Consider the following 17,197-nt stretch of genomic DNA (forward strand, 5'->3'; position numbering starts at 1 on the left):
GGACCATAGAAAATGAAGGAGAGGGTCCTGAAAGTGTGGACCTAGGCAGAGGCTTCACCAAGAGCTATCAGCTAACTCTGTCCACATTTCTTGTTAAAGGCCCATCTTTCCATGGAAGTGCTCTTCTTTACTACCTGTCTCCTGCATTCTATTCACTATAAATTTAGGAAACGTTGTGATTATTCATGCTGCATCTTTTAAATGAAATTGATTTTGATAAGCAAAGAAAACAAAATTAATGATTGGAATTCCCATGTTTTCTTCAATGACAGCCACCATCTCCAAGCTCTGTGTGAAGCTTATTTGATTGTTTCTCCTCCTCTGTGGCTCAGAAAGAGAATGAGATGATTGTACCTTCACATGCCCGAGGCCCTCCTAGATCCCCTCACCTCTGATTTGGCCTCCTTGCTCACGGCAGGCAAACCAGACTCACACTGAGGACAAGTATGGTCGTAAGGGAAGACAGGGATGGATGAGGGGGCTGACTAACTGGATAGTAATAAGCAGAGCTTCCTGGTTGCTTATAAACTGTGTAAGTCTGCCTAAATCTGTGTAAGTCATGAGGGGCGCTGAGTCAGGATCTGGCCAGTGAATGAGGCAGATGTAGCCTTGTGGAGGAGGTAGGTTGGGGAACTAGGACTCTCTGTATATCTGCAAGGCTAGTAGCAGGGATATGTGATGGTATGGGCATCCCAGAGAGAATTCTAGTTGTGGCTGTTAACCCAGATACTTATAAATCTAGGCTACCCAGAATTTGTAAGCAAGATAAAGCTTCTGAAACTGTTTCTGTTGTATTCCTTTTATGCAGAGACCAACCATGTAGGAAGACTTCATCTTCACAAAGAAATATGCCCTAAAAAGTTCCCTGGCATCTTTCCTCCACTTTGATGGACACACGGATCCAGGGAACTGTTTCTTAACTATGTGAAAACCTTGCAAGCCAGTGTGATGACAGATGACAAGTGAAATCATTTTCTGGACTGAGGAGTAATGTGGATGGCTGGGGCCCATGGTAAACTGAGGCATGCCTGTCCTGACTCCACAGGGCACTGCTGGAACATCAGGTTGTAGGTCTCACTTAATCACTTTTCAAAAGAATGATCAATCAATGTTTTTTGTCGGTTGTAGGGCTTGAACACAGGCATGAACTGGGTGCTGTCCCTGAGCTTTTCTGCTCAAGGCTAGCACTCTACCACTTTGAGCCATAGCTCTGCTTTCAGTTTCCTGGTGGTTAATTGTAGATAAGTCTCACAGATTTCCTGCCGGGGCTGGCTCTGAACCATGATCCTCAGATCGCAGCCTTCTGAGTAGGAAGGATTACAGGTGTGAGCCCCCAGCACCCGGCTAAAAATCTATTTTAAAAAGTAGAATACCAAATAGTTTGATGTTATCTCAAGGTTTTCAAGACCTGAGGAAAACACACTGGGCATGTTATCTGATGGATGCCCAGGCTGCCACTTATAACTTTTGTTCTGTGTTGTTGGGGGAGAAGTTACAGTGAAAACAGAATCAAGACAGAGGGACCTAGGAGGGGAAGCACCCGTGTTCCTGCTTTTTGCCTTCACTACCATGTTGTGCTTTCCCTGGGCAAAGACACACTGCTTTGGACAGGTACAAATGCCTCATCCAAATCTAGAGCTCCTATGGTTCTCAGGCTTTTTGTCTAGCCACACTTATTCCCTAGGCAATCAGCTGAACACCAACATATGAGTGACTCTCATTTTGATTCTACCCTAGGTTTCTCCCAGAGTGTCAGATTCCTATGTTCAGCTTCCTATGTCAGCTACTTAAAATCTCCACTTATATGTCTAATTGCTCTGCCCATCTGGCCCTGTCTTGATCCCCTCTTCCATACCTGTTTTCCCTGCGCTCCATAAATGTCTTGCCCACTTTTCTGTGGCTCAAAAATTTAAGATTTCTTTCCTCAGTCTACAACTAGCCCATCAACAAGTCCTAACAATGGTATATTCAAAGTATATCGCCAGCCTGACCTTGCTCATCACCCTCTAGTCTACTGACACCTCACCAGACCACACAGTGTTGGAAAAAGGCTCTTTTTTCTTCACAACTCTCTGAGATAACTTCTCCACAAAGCAGTAGGAAGGTTTGAAAATAAACAAAATCAGATCATAACTGTTGCACTTAAGATATTCCAATCATTTCTCAACTCTAAGCTCACCATGACCCTCATGCCTTGAGTGTTCCCATGGTACCCTTTGTATTTCATTTAGGCTGTGGCCTATACCTTGTCTTACATGAGAATCCTTGGCACCCCACCTGTCTAACGTATTTTCGGTCCTTCCACCATTACCCCTATAATCCCCCTGCATTCTATTCACTTCTTTACTCTTTTTTCTTAAGCATTTATTCCATCTGATAGCTGTGTTATTCTCAGTTCCTTCCTCTGAAACAAGATAATATCAAGGCCTTCTCTCTCATTTAACAATGTATTCTTATAGCCTATTGCTATGGCCAACATACTCTAGATACTCAGTGAGTTCTGTTGGGATGGATGAATAGGCATAAGTCTACATGGAACTTCCAGTGGCCAAAGTCAAGACCTGATCCAGTTGTTTACTGAGGAGGCTACTTACTGATTAAGGAAGGCAAAGAGGTATCTCATGATAATCAGAGTGGTTTTGGGTAGGACCAGGAGGACTTTCCGGATGTGCAGTGCTCTCTCCTGCAGGTTGTCCATTGCTGAAAGAAGAAAGCCATCTGTTATCTTCTCCTGTGATTGTGATCACAAGGAGCAATGGTCTTAAACCCCTTACTTCCAGAGGTGCAGCACAGCTACCGATTAAACCTGCAGAACACTAACATACAGCAGCAGGAGTTTCATCCCAGTTGCTTGAGGTAGGGCTGCTGGAAGAAGGTACTAATTGTATCCTCCTTAGACATAGACAGGACTAGAGCTGTCCCCCCAGCATCAACCACCTTCTTACTCAAATTCCCACAGATAAGGAGCTGACTGATCATAAACCTGCCATGATTGCTCAACACCCAGACCTGGAGAGCCCTCATCTTGGGAGGGAAAGAGATAATATGGGTCCTCTCCTATCCACACTATACATGATCATCTCCTCCTGTGGACAAGTCTGGCTGATCTTTTCTCCCTTATCTGAGGATAGGAGTGGAGTGTAACCAGATGTGGGAACTGAAAAGTCTCTGGGTAAATAGCGATATCACAGAAGAAGACGAGAAGTTCCTTGACTCCTATGCTGGACAGATTAGTTATAGGAATGGCCTTGTGCCTGTGGTCTCCATCATGAGCAGCACTCCCTTCTATAGTGTGCAACGAGGATACTGTCATTTTTGACTACTGCCTTTATGTAGAAAAGACAAGGTAAGGACTGAGCAAGAGTACCTCTCCCTTAGAGATGTACTCTTTACAGACTGCCTGGCACTCTTGTCTAGCATAAGAGACGTCACCTAGGTCCAGTTTTAAAAGACATGAAGAAACAACTCAAGCAGTGTTCATGTCTGTTTGTTTATTTTTAATTGTGTTTTTTGCCTTTTCTTTTTTGGTACTGGGGATCAAACCCAGGATATTGCACTATACTAGGCAAGTGCTTTGTCACTGAGCCCTAGGGATGGATGTTCTTAATCATCCATGTAGTTCCTTTCCTCTAGACTCCATGTAGTGGGTCAACAAACAAAACAAGAGAGCTAGCATCTTGAATGCTCTGGAGCTTTCTCAAAGTATCTGAGGAGGAGAAGTCTACTGAGTAATCGCTGAGTCAAAGGCAGACGTATCTTATCTTCATTTTAAAGGTATGGTTCCCGTAGCCACTGACAGGATCTTTCAGATTGAGTCTGCTTCCAGGATGACCTGATACTGATCCAAGTTTCTGTGGATTGTTTTCCATGAAAACCAGTGACAGGATGTTTTAGTATCATGAGTTAACTTAAATGGGCAAAGGCAATAGCTTTTCAAGTCCCCAATTTTAGAGTAAGAGGCAGGCAGACAACCCCTAAGAACTGAGAACACAGTTAGCAGGGTAGTTAGGACATGTTTAAAGCAAAAAGCAGGAAATACTTCCAATAGTTACACTTTTCCCTTGGTATCATAAAAATCCCAGTCACTGATGTGTAAGCTTCAAGCAATTGAAAAGATGGCATCTTATGGATAAAGATACTTTATAAAAGGAAAGTAAAGCTTGGAGAAGTCCAGGAGTTTACAACTGAGGCAAAACAATGAAAAAAGCTCAGGAGGTCCCTCTTTGGGTCTTTAGACTATTATTTTTTAAAGTGGCACTGTGGTTTTTGAACTCAGGGCTTCTGCTTACTATGCTGGCATGTTATTTGAGCTACATCTCTAGTCTTGCTTTTTTCTGGTTATTCTGGAGATGGAGTTTTGCAGACTTTTTTGTCCAGACTGGCTTCGAACTGAGATCCTTCAGCTCTCAGACTCCTGAGTAGCATGAGCTATCAGCACTGGGGTGGGTTCTAGATTCTTACTGGAAAGTCATTCTTCTCTTCATATCCTCTCCCCACAAATGATGGTGGAGTGGACATAAAAAGGAGAAACTCACTGGGGAAAATGAAATTTCTGAATCTCTTGCTTCCAGATGCTATGGCTCCAGAGCCGATGGGAGAACAGGATGGTACTTACTGACGCAGGCCATCAGGTCATGGAAGATGTCCTTGGGGAAGAGTGGGTGTTCCAGACCCCGGAAATAAAGCTTCAGGACACCAGCTATGGAGTCCATGTCATGGTCATTCTGGTCCCCAGCCAGGGGGTCTTCTCCTGAGATAAGCATCCCCCCACAAAAAAAGGGAAAGCAGTGAGAGAGGCAAAAACACTTAGAATGAAGCAGAGGCAGTGGAGGATGGGTGCTTGTGCCTTCATCCATTTCCGTAAGTGGATAGACTAAGGAATAGGTAAAGCAGATTACAAGGCTTAGGACCATTCCCTTGAGGATGGGATTGGGACACAGGAACTGCATTCTCTCACAGAATCACAAAACCAGGCTATGACTGAGCCCCCTAGGGGAAGAAAATGAGGCCAAAGAGACCAGCTTTTCTGACTAGCTCTTACCCCTCCTGGCCTGCAGCAGAGGACACCTACTTACGGGAGAACAATCATGCCAGAGCTCCCTATGGAAAATTTCCTATCAGATGTAATTAGATTTAATGATAGGACCAACCTCAAATTGAAACTATATATATCCATTACAGTGACGGAAATTGCCAAAGCTTGCCCATTACCTTAATAGCCCACAAGATAATAAATGGGCTACAATGAACAGGCGCATTAGCCTTGATATTAACTGCCACCAAGGGTTTTGGATAGGCCATAAACTGCATGGATATCCTAGTTAACTTCTTGAGTTTTGGCAGATCATCTGCAGGAGAGAGGCAGGGTGGGTGTGGCTGAGAAGGAAGGATGCTGGAATGTACTCCCCACATCTCCCTGCATATCTAATGGGGAGTTTATGATGAGAGTTGGTGAACAGCTGAAGAGGGCAAAAAGCTGGCTTCTTAAACTCTGGGTCCTCTCAGAGGAAGAAGGTGGAGAGGGACACATCTGGTCTCATTGTCAAGGCTGTCCCCTCACCTCTCTCAAAGGCATTTTTGATGTCATTCACTTCCACCTGGGATCCAGACACTCGGAAGATTCCTTCATGCTGTAGTCCTAGAAACACACAGGAGAAATGATCAATGAGAGACGGTGAGCTCACAACCACAATGCCAAGCTTAGTTAAATATTTAGCCCCCCCTCCAGCAGTGTGCACAGCACTCAGTTTCTCTCTCTCTCTTTTTTTTTTGCCATTCTTGGGGCTTGATCTCAGGGCCTGGGCACTGTCCCTGAGCCTCTCTGTGCTCAAGGCTAGTGCTCTACCACTTGAGCCACAGCACTTCCTACCTTTTCTGTGTATGTGGTCCTGAGAATTGAACCCAGGGCTTCATGCATGCTAGGTAAGAACTCTACCACGAAGCCACATTCCCAGTCCTATTTTTTCAAGCCCCTCCCCCAAAACAAAACAAAACAAAGCGTAGGGCCAAAGGGAATATCACTGTGATGTTTATGAAGTACTAGCCTAAAGAAAATACCAAGTCAGACACTTAAGGGAAGAGCTGTGTACAGCTAGCTTCTCTTTTGACTCAGAGGGAGACTGTCACACAGTAGCCTTCCCCCTGTCTTTGCCTGTCTGTTCTCACCTGTAAATGGGAAGTGGCCCATCATCTTTATTACCCAGGGTCAAGAACAGGAGATAAGATCATGCATGCAAGACATTAGGAACTGTCAGATGAGTCTCCTAAGATCTGAGGTCATAAATGAATTCTTTTGTTGCTTTTATACAGTCCCACTAGTCTAGGGAACGATACCTTCAGATGATAGGAGGACATGAAAATAAAAGTGATCTGTTAACAGACAGTACTGCTACCACTTAGGTATAACTTTTGCTTTAAAGAAAGCATCAGCAATGTTACATTATGGTAACATGCATATGCACGTGCACACACACACACACACACACACACACACACACACACACACACACACACACACACACACACACAAGCCCTCTGTATTTTTGGGTTTTGTTAAGAGAAGAAATAATCATGAAAAATAAAGCTTGTATAGTGATTATTGCTAAGATGCACGTTCATATAAATAAAACACTTGGTGCCCACAAGTGGAAACTTCACAATAAGGTCAGGATTAGCAGTAGTCTCATTTCTTAGGTGAGCAAATTGATGAATGGTGGCTGCAGTCATGAACTCATCATCCCTCAAGACCAACTCATGAGGCCTCTTGGTGTGTAGAAAGGGTGGGAGTTGCACTGGCCAATCTGGAGCTGGCTTCCAGAGAGCCCCACATATGCAACTGCAAAGCCAGTAAGAGATCCATCTGGGCCTTGGGGATGAGCTGAACTGGCATCTCTAATGAAGCAGGACAGCCTAGCCTTTCTTAGGAGCCCTGGTCTCAACTTTAGCCATTCTGTCAAAATCCTTCTGTGATGGCATCTCAGGGAAACCTCACATTTCTTCTAAGAAAACAAAGCAACATTTTGCTGGCTATTTCAGGGTTACCTTGTCAGTGAGAGGCAGCTGGATTCAATCAGCTGGAACTCTGGCAGGTAAACTGATGAGGACTGAAATTGCTGAATCCAATTGAAACAGTATTAAGAAGTAAGCAGAAGGAATGTGATTACCTGGCTTGTAATAAGACTTAAGTTGTCTGCTCCTCTAAGGGAATCTACAGACTGTTCCTCACAGGATGGCAGACAATGTTAAAATCTCATTAATACCCATGTAACAGTAGTATGTTAGTTATCAAATGGGATACCAGAGCCAGATAATGTTGTTTAAAAAAAGAGAATATAAATAATGAGTTGACAGAAACAGCCACATACCTAGTAGTGACTTATTAGTTAGACACAGGGTAAGGAATGACATCGCAGAGGCCAGGCTGCTCAGTGTGTCCTAGCTGCTGATGTACAGCACAGTTTCTAGCTGGCCCAGCACCAGCTAGGGAGAGGGTCACCTTGTTGCTTTGGGGTAGGCTAGACCACCAAGGGAATGGTATTGGCCCAAGGTTCCAGGACAAGTAGAGAGAAAAGGTGTTGGAAATTGGGCAAGAGTCCTGAAACAACATGAGCTCCGTTTGGTCTAGTTTCTGGTTTTCCTGGAGGAAGGTGCTTTAGAAGGACTGCTTAGTTCTTCCTCAACAGACAAAACACTTTATAGAGTGCCTTACATGATGCTTCTGAGAGCAGATACTAAGTTTTCCAGAAAGGAAAGGGGAAAACCAGCTGCCTTTTGATTCGAATGCAGGTAAATCCTTGCATAAACAAAATGGCAAACCCACAATGTTTAGTTCTGTACTTTTTCATAGTGAATGTCAGCAAGAAAGTATAAAGCCTACTGGACTTGGGCAAGTTATTTTATATTTGGCAAAAGACCTCCCATTTGGTGTGGGATTCAGCTCTTGCTGAGAGTGATTCTTCCTGGGTAATGCTAAATGACTGCTGTAGTAGCCACCCCATGTTCCCTTCCTCATGGAAAAGATGGCTCCTCATGTTCCCTCTTCTCTTTTAAGAGGACCCAAATCATCCTGACCCACCCACACAAGGATGCTCATATATCTTACCTAAGTAATAAAGGATTTAATGCTTTCCTCTGGGGGTAGGGGGTGAAGAGCGGTAGTGGTGAAGATAGTAAGGACATAAAAATTCCTAGCACTGAGAGGCCCAGAGACAACTGTGAGACTGACAAAGTTAAGAAGGGTATCCCTATTAAATACATACAGATACTTTAGGGATTTTTTTTTGTGTGTGTGTTTTGGGGGTGGAGGGGAGAAGTTCACAAAAACCTAGAGTCATTATTTGAGGGAAAAAAAATCAATTTAGCTGAATAAGCTACCTAAATTTGTAAGCTAACACCCTAAGATGAAAAAAAATCTATTTGTTTGCTTAATTCAAAAATATACATAAAATAATTTGGACTTGCTCACCTATACTTCATTAACTTGTGTTTGTTTACGGCTATTTTTGCCTTTAGACTAGTAGTATATAGTCAAAGCATTGTTGTACAAAGTTACTTGGTTAGTTCTTTTCTTCTTCCTCATTCTCTTCCAATGTGGTATGCATTTGTGACACAACTTTACTTAACACTGTTCACATTCCATCTGTGTTTTACTTACATTCGAGTTTTATTTGTCTATCCACTGAGTATTAGAAACCTTAGCATAGTTTTAAAAGTCAAAACTATATAAAAAGATACTCAGAAAAATGCTCCCATGCCTTTTCTATCTCCCATTGCCCAAACACTCCTTTGTACCAATTTTCTGTGATAACTAATAACATACTAGCTTCTAGATTGATTTTTTTCCTGTATTTTTGTTAGCAATGAGACAGTAATTATATATTCTTATATTTTTTACATGAAAGACAGCACACTATAGATACTCTTAAGTATTTCTTCTTTTTCACTTCTAGGGTGTTGGAAGTGTGCTTAGTTGGTAGAACGCTAGCCAATGAGTGAAAGCGTCAGGTATGAAGTCGGAGTCCTGGCCTCAGACAAAAACAACAGGTCATAGGGATCTTGCCATATCAAGTCATGAACATTGTTCTCATTGCCTTTTTGCAGTTGTGTAGCGTCCATTACAATGGATGGATGTAGTCTTTTCAACAACTCTTCTATGTATGGGCATTTAGGTTGTACTAGGCAATGCATGATGCTCAGCATTGATCAGGGGCTTGATACATATTTGTTGAATATTCAGTAGTGAGGTACAGTGTTCTTCCCTTAAGTGGATAGAGATAACATTTAAAAATTGCAGCTAATGGAGAGTAAGATAAGTAACTATTTTAGCATTCTTACTGTTCCAAAAACCCAAGCAGTGTCTCTGTTTATAGGGCAAGGAGGAGAATGACTGCCTTTGGATTTAGACAGCAATACTTTATATTCCTTCTTAGCTCCAGGACCTCCTTTCATATCACCAAGGAAGACATTAACTAAAACAACTTCTGATGCCTTCACATCTTTCTAGATACCTTCACATCTGTGCTTTGTAAAACAATACTCTAACCCTTGGAAAATCAATTCCCTGGCAATTATCTCCATCCCTAAATTCTGTCCAAGCAGACCAGTAGCTAGTAAGGAAGGGAGTTATTAGATTTAGCTCTGTCCAAGCAGAAGGATTAGTGTGATTTGCCTGAGACTGAGAAAGAGCCAGCCCCTGCAGACTCCCAAATATTGAATATAACTTTAGGAGCAGTTAATAATTGAGTTCTTATGGGACACTGTATCCAATAAAACCAAACCAGAACAAAATCTGACTACTATAAGAGACCAGGGAAATAGAAATGGAGTTGTTTCTAACTACTCTGGGGACAAAATGGCCAGGCTGTGCCATGGAGCTACCTATACATGCAATAGCTTTGACTAATGGAGAAGCTACTGCCACCAAGGACGCCCATATTTTCTCGTACAGCAACTGGGATTTAAAACTTATTTTTGAGTTAGAAAAAGGCATATGGTTAGCTACTGTGGAGTTTTGGGTCAAAATGTTATCTTTCAACGTCTAGGTGTGGTCATTCTGAGGTAGCACATAGTACTTGGAGAATGTCAGGATGGGAAGGCAATCTCTATTCTTGCTCTATGAACAATTCCTGGAAGTCCTTCCCAACCTTCACACAAATATAGGCAAGGCTGAAACTCTGCTTACCGTGTCTGCTGATAAACCGGATGCAGCTTTCTACCACCAAAGGAATTGTCTGGCTAGAGTCCTGAAAAGCCAAAGAGAAACACTCTATCAGAATGGTCAAACTAGGATAGCCTAGGTCAGAGAAAGTGAGCCATATCATGTGGAACACTTAGCTGGCCCCATGGGTGGCCCACAGAGAGGTTCCTGGTCTCTCTATGCCCTCCAATCAGGGCACAAAACCACAACCACCAACTGGGAATGCCACACAGATGCCTTTAAATCCAGCATGTCTGAATTGGAGTAGGTCACCTTTTATCTACCCTCTCCCTGCCTGCGTCCATCCAATTATTCTGTCTGGGCTTCTAAAATCTTTCAAGTCTATTCACTTCCCTAGCTGCATGCCACCATCCCAGCCCAGTCCACCAGTACCTCTATTCTCACCCTTCATTCGCACTTCTCTTCCTTCACATAGGGGATTGTCAAGAGTATACACCTCATCATTAAACTTCCAGAGACTTCTCTTTGCTCTCTTCATAGTTGTACATGGTCAGGGTCCTGCCTATGCCTTCAAGGCTCCTAGGTCTGTTCTTGACCTTTTATATCAGCCACAGCCACAATGACCTTTCTGTTCCTCACATGAGTGGCTCCTGCTGCTGACAGCTCTCCTAAACCCTGACTGTGACTTCCATGACAACTACATCTTAGGCTATACCAGGGCACCTTCTATTTCCAGTCCTGGGGACCCATTACTGGCAACAATGCTCTAACATAGTGGGTACTCAATTAACACCAGTTGAAGATCAAAGAATGACCCAAAGGGAGCTTCAGAAAGAGAGTTTGTTTGATAGAAAAGAAAAAACAAACTCCTGGAAGTAGTGGAGATAATCAGATAAGAAAAGCTACTGCCTTCTATGTCCATTTTTGTTCTGTACTTCGTTCTCAGAGTAATCTTGCCCAAGTCATTTAACTTCTATGGACTTCATTTTGCCATTCACAACCTGAGGAGGGGATGGTGGCAAGGGCAGTAATATTTCCTCTTGGCATGTGGATATTAGTGTTTACCATTTACAGAGATGTTGAGCCATGTACTCAGGTAAATTGGTCCTCATAACAATCCTACAGACTAGGTGTTATCATTACTTTTATTCTTACTTGACAACGAGGAAATGAAGGCTTAGTGGGGTTAAATCGTTGCTTATGATCACAGAGCCAGAAAGTGGCAAGGCCAGGATTAAATGCTGCATCCCCCTCTGAGACTGAACACTTTACAACACTGTTTCCTAGGAGGTCACCAAACAATTATTACTAAGAACCAGGAGGGTTTTATAATGCAGCAGCATGTATAATAATTGAGCTGTGTAGAAGAAAGACATCAAGCAGAGGCCCAGAACCTAGCTAGAAAAGGCTTCAGGTGGTCAGGACAGACACTGGACTCTCCAGTGGAGTGGGCACTAGCACTGCTTGCCCATTTCATAGTTTTTTTTGCCTTTGTCCCTCCTGGCTCTGAATTTCCAACTGTAGCCACAGGGTTTGCTGCCATTAGAGAGGCAGCTGGGTCTCATGAAGAACAAGACTGAGAGAAGAGCTGGCTTAGCCTCTAGCTTGCCAGGAACCACAATGATGCCAAAGGAGAACTGTATATGCCAAGGTGGAGCGGGATCAGGAAGGTCTCTGTGACCCAAATGCTCAGCTTTGCAACCCCCTGAACCATCTGCTTCCTCTAGCTCTCAAGCTACAGCAGTCAGGTCTGTCCTTTGACCTCTGCCAGTCAAGTCAAGTGATCTTAGAAATAAAACCTTAATCCTGTCTTCTATACTTTAGCGAAGAGTCTGGGTTCCATTACTAGGAGGAAAAAAGCTTCATTTTTCTGGAAAGTCTTTTATGTTTATAGACTGAAGTTATTATAGGCTTCATTTATAAATAGCAGCAGCAGAGATAATGATGATAATAGCAATATGGGAATTGGTAAAGTTTTTCTGGCCCCAAATTTATATATAAAGGCTTGGCAGAAGTTGGGAAGCTCATAGATTATTGGCTTCAACAAGTTATGTGAATGCAGCAAATCTGTTTGGATGTGCAGAAAATAGACTATCAATGGCAAAATGAAATAGGCATGATTGGCAAGAAACAGGATGTTGAAGAGATTACCCTGCATGTCCATGGTCACCAAGAGTACATGGAAGTAGCTCAGAGGAATAACCTGTGGTATGCAAGGGTGGGCCTGCAGTGACACATCATACTACAGAAGAGCATTGTTCTTGTCCCACTGCTTCCATGGAGCCTAAACAAGTCTCCAGTATGAATAAATAAGAGACAAAGGCATAAAGGCTTTAGATAATCCTTCCTGCCATCTTTCCTGCTTCTCGTGATGTTTCTAAACTATGAGTGAATTCACTTCTCCAGCTGTGAATGCCCCAATTTCAACACCAACTTCACACAACTAACAAAGTAATTTCTTCTTCTTTTTTATTGTCTGAGACCCAGACTCAAACTCAGTTTCTGATGTTTTCACTCATTGGTTGGTGCTCTACCACCTGGTTGGAACCATGTCTCCAACCCCAATAGAGTAATTTCTACGTTTTCATTCATATTTTTTTCTCTCCCCATTCTCCCAATGGTAGAATGAAGGTCAGTTCAATTTTTGTTGTTGTTGTTGTTCACAGTAGTTTTGGTCATATAATCTTAAAATTGGAAGAGGCCTTTAAGGACATGCTGGCTAAATTTCCATCCAATCAGGTTAAGGTCACTGATGGGAGACAGACAGTAGGTATAGCTTAAAAAGATAGTAGAGCAGTGTTCCAGTAATTTGCAGGAAAAAAAACAATCAGAAAGATGGTCAGACAGTGTCTGAAGTATGTCTCCTTCAGCATAACTTCTTTTATTTTTATTTTGGTATAACCTGGGTATTAACATTTTTATTTGTTTTTAAAATTTATCTTAACTGACGTGAAAACATAAAATTGTACATATTAATGAGCTACTAGGTGATGTTTTGATGCATGTATATATTGTGTAATGTTTAAACTAGGTTAAATATACCTACCTCTTCTCTTCTATTTGTGCTGAAAATATTAAAAATCCTGTCTTCTAGTTTGTGGAAATGTATGATATATTACTGTTATCTGTGGTCATCCCAGTGTAACAGCACATGCAAACTTACCACTTGGTATCCTTCAGCAACCTTTCCCCACTGGCGTTACTTCTTGTGAGTAAGAGTTAGGGTGTTTGTCAGGTATTGACTTCTATTAGATTTTTTTTTTTTTTTTTTTAAGATTTCTGCTTTCATCAAGGGAGAAAAAGCAAGTTTGGACAACTGACTAGATGTGGGTAATGAGAAAGAAAAAGGTGTCAAAGGTAAGATTTGGGGCCTTAGAGACTAGGAGGGATAGAGAGTCCCTATTAATGGAAATAAAGAAGTTAGGGGGAGGAACTGAGGAAATGGAAATGTGGTAGGGGGAAGAGACAACCAATGTTTAGAATAGCATTATCTCTACTTTCAAGCACAGAAGTCCAATCAGTTGCTTAGACCTACAAACTAAGGCAGGCAGGGCCTCGGAAAGTAGGGGAGATTGGGGACGAAGAGACAGCGCCATCTAGGAGAACACAGTGACATGAAGGGAAGTTAACAGAGGGCCAAGCCTTGGGGAAAAGCCTAAATCTACAGGAATAGAGAAAGTAAGACCAGGAAAGAAGACATGGAAGCAATGGCCAGAGGAGAGAAAATGCTAGGCTTAACGGAAGCAGAGAAAGTCTGGAAACGACATTTGAGGTGCCTTTCTCTTAAGAAAGGTCTGGATGGTTTAATTGTTTCTGCTGGGTCAAAGTGACTAGAATTCATTAGATAACTGGAAAAAAATGCAAAACAACAACATATACAAATAAAAAGTGACATCCTGACTGTTTATATAAGATTACTCATCTTCCAAATTACTATTTTGCTCTCTTTCCCATTGTAGAAAAACCTTAGCTGGCCTATCATTAGATCTGAACTGCTGGACAGAAACTGGGGTAGCAAAACAAAATACAAGGCCTTCATTTGATTGGGACTTAAGAATGTAGTCTTATGCAAAGAGTACCAGGCAAATACACTTTGCTTGCAACTGCTTAGGTACAGCAGAATGCAAACCAGCTTCATGTTGCTCCCCTCCAATGGTAAGCCCACCCAGGGGTTGGTCAAATTTTGGGCTCCAATACCACTTCTGCAGCCAGAGCAGAAGTTGAAAACCCATCACTCTTATGCTGCATCTCCAAGCAGAATGCCCAGTTTTAGATGAGGAACTGAAAGGAACAAACTTCAAGTACTTCCTATTCATGGTATTTAAAGTAAAATGGCTTGTTCAGTCTTTAAGCCATTCATCTACCTGTGAATTCTAAATGAAATAAATTATCCCCAGGAAGCATTTCATTCTTCTCTAATATAAAGTGAAATTATGGCAGAAAGGGGAAGAAGAAGGAAACAGGAACAAGGAGGAGAGTTGTAATGCTTTTTTGTATATTATGTATATATATATATATATATATATATAGATATAGATAGATAGATAGATAGATAGATAGATCAATAAATAGAATAAAATAAAATGAGATCCAGGGCCAGGGGGATGGCTTAAGTGATAGGTATCTTCCTAGCAAGTGTCAGTTCAAACCTCCATAACACCAAAAAAAAAAAGCCATAAAAACATTAATGACTATTTAAAATCAACAATTTGAAAAGGAAAAAAAATGAGATCCAATGTCAGGGTACAGTGAATAATGACAGCAGAGCTAAGACAAGCTAGGTGTGATGTGAGTGTCCCAGATGGCTGCCCCCCAGCCAGAGCAGCTGGACCCCTGAAAAGCCTGTGGGGGGAACATGACCTCCACATCTGATTATTGCCCTGTGGCTAGGGTCACTATGAATTACCCAGAATGACTTTTTTTTTCTTTTCTGCTAGTCGTGGGGCCTGAACTCTGGGCCTGGGCGCTGTCCCTCAGCTCTTCAGCTCAAGGCTAAAGCTATACCACTTGAGCCACAGCGCCACTTCCGGCTTTTTCTGCTTATGTGGTGCTGAGGAATGGAACCCAGGGCCTCATGCGTGCAAAGCAAGCACTCTACCAGAACCACCTTCCCAGCCCCCAGAATGACTTTTTGAAGCCTGGACCAGTTTTCCCCTGAATAGATAGAAAAAGATTTCTGAGCTCTTTCTACTCCCTTCTTGCTAACTGCCTTCTGCAACGCTGGAATGAGCTTAGGGAACACAAAACCATTTCTGTATTTGCCATAAAGTATAATTAGGAAGTCAAATTTGCTACTGCAAAAAAAAAAACTTCAATTAATTTTTTTTAAACAAGCACAAGTGCTGTTTAGATTATTCATTGATGTGGATTATCCACACGACTGCTCCCTAAGATCCTTCCTAATATGGGTAATGAGAGTTGGCTGCCGGTGGCAGATTTTAATATAGTATAGTGAACATCATTTGCAGAGTTGAATGTGTCTTGCCTATCACTCCTGGACCAGATTTATTTCTGCACTATTAGCATGTAGCAGGACCACATCTAGGATGATCATGCTATCAGAAACAAACAAAATCTACACATTTTCACAAGACTGTCTAGTTCCGGGGATTGTCTGCTTTGAGTTCTTGACATTAATGCATACATAAAAAAGAGCAAGGCTGTTGTGGTCTTCTAGAAAAGGATGCCATGGGGGATTCTGGCAAATCTGCCCAGGCCAAGCCAAATCTTAAGTGTTCATGACTGACTAGAGAAAAGAATGAGTCATAAAACCTATGACCACTCTAATGGAAGTTTACTCAGTGAAGTTGCTGTAATCTTAACCATGCCATGACTATGGGTACATAGAAGTGCCTGTCCTGTTTTCAGTTCCATAAATAGATAGGATTTGCTCAGTTTTCATGCCTGAAAATTGCGCAAGAGCCTGGCTTTTGTTAGGTTCTTACCTGTTTCCTCACGGTGGAGCTACGTCTGTGATTGTTCCCATGGAATTGGAGATGACCAATACAGCAACAGGGAGGAAAGAGAAAAATTAAGACAGAATGAGACAACCAATCACTTTTAAACCCCCAACATAAAGCTTTTAGTTATGAAAATAAGCTATGTGGTGATTAACCAGACAAGTCATATTATTGAGTTCAGGTCCAGAAGTGGTAAGGGTCTTGGTAAAGTTACTTTTCTTTTTCTTCTTCAGTATGAGGGATTGAACTCAGGGCTCTGTGCTTGCTAGGTAGACCTTCCACCACTTTAACCATGGCTCTAGCCTGATAATTTACTATCACTCAATAAGCTTTGCTCTTCACAGAAGCACAGAGATTCCTGCTTTTAATATGTCATATCCAAAATTCAAATAGGAGGGAACCGGTTCAACCTCTAGTAAAAGAGATTTCACAAACACCAATGGACATAATGCTTGCTTTCTCTTGGATTTCTTCAGAGAAAAAAAAAGGGAGTTATTTTTCTAGATTTAGTGGGTAGGGCATTCAACAGGAAAGATCCTTAGGGATCCTCTGTCAATGTTTTCCAATCTTTGTTTAGCTTCAGAAGCCTTTTTCCCAAAGGGAATCTGATCCAGAACTGCAATACCTCAAAGGAGGAGGAGGAGGAAGGGTAGCAATACTCTTTTTTTTTTTTTCTTGTGAAGAGAGAGCCAAGGCCTGGCTGCTGAGCCTTACTCTGCCTCTGATGCCAGCCTGTTCCCAAAGAATCTCTTTGAAACCCTTGAGCTACTTGGATCTAATGTAAGAAGAGGAAACTGAGGTTCCAAGAGGGGAGAAGAATGGCCTCAAGATCACACATGGTGGAAAAAAAAACCAGTAACAAGGAAATCAACTCAGAGCTCTTTTCAGTCTTTTCCAGACATGGTAGAACCTCAAGTAAACTAAGACTATATCATTAGGAAGCATACTCCACAGAATTCCATTTTTCTACTTCTCTCTAGTCCTCTAAACTGGTATATTAATAACGAGAACTTTGCTGTAATCCATAATAGCAAAATGATGAAAGCCAAATGAAGCTATCTCTAAATAATGAGCCTATAAT

At 42.0% G+C, this 17,197-nt stretch overlaps 1 protein-coding gene across 4 annotated transcripts in view; it reads right to left on the bottom strand.

Moving 5' to 3' along the window:
* Positions 1–17,197, bottom strand: part of Srgap2 (SLIT-ROBO Rho GTPase activating protein 2) — a 244,921-nt gene that overhangs the window by 20,186 nt on the left and 207,538 nt on the right. For all 4 annotated transcript variants that reach the window (XM_042681373.1, XM_042681374.1, XM_042681375.1 and 1 more), the window contains exons 13-17: positions 16,102–16,126; positions 10,181–10,241; positions 5,561–5,638; positions 4,616–4,750; positions 2,595–2,700 (exon numbers count right to left, since the gene is read on the bottom strand). In XM_042681373.1, the coding sequence (XP_042537307.1) occupies positions 2,595–2,700; positions 4,616–4,750; positions 5,561–5,638; positions 10,181–10,241; positions 16,102–16,126 (405 nt within the window). The remainder of the gene's footprint in view (positions 1–2,594; positions 2,701–4,615; positions 4,751–5,560; positions 5,639–10,180; positions 10,242–16,101; positions 16,127–17,197) is intronic.

This window comes from Dipodomys spectabilis, unplaced genomic scaffold, assembly GCF_019054845.1.
Source record: "Dipodomys spectabilis isolate Male_0828 unplaced genomic scaffold, ASM1905484v1 ptg000069l, whole genome shotgun sequence".
NCBI lineage: Eukaryota > Metazoa > Chordata > Mammalia > Rodentia > Heteromyidae > Dipodomys > Dipodomys spectabilis.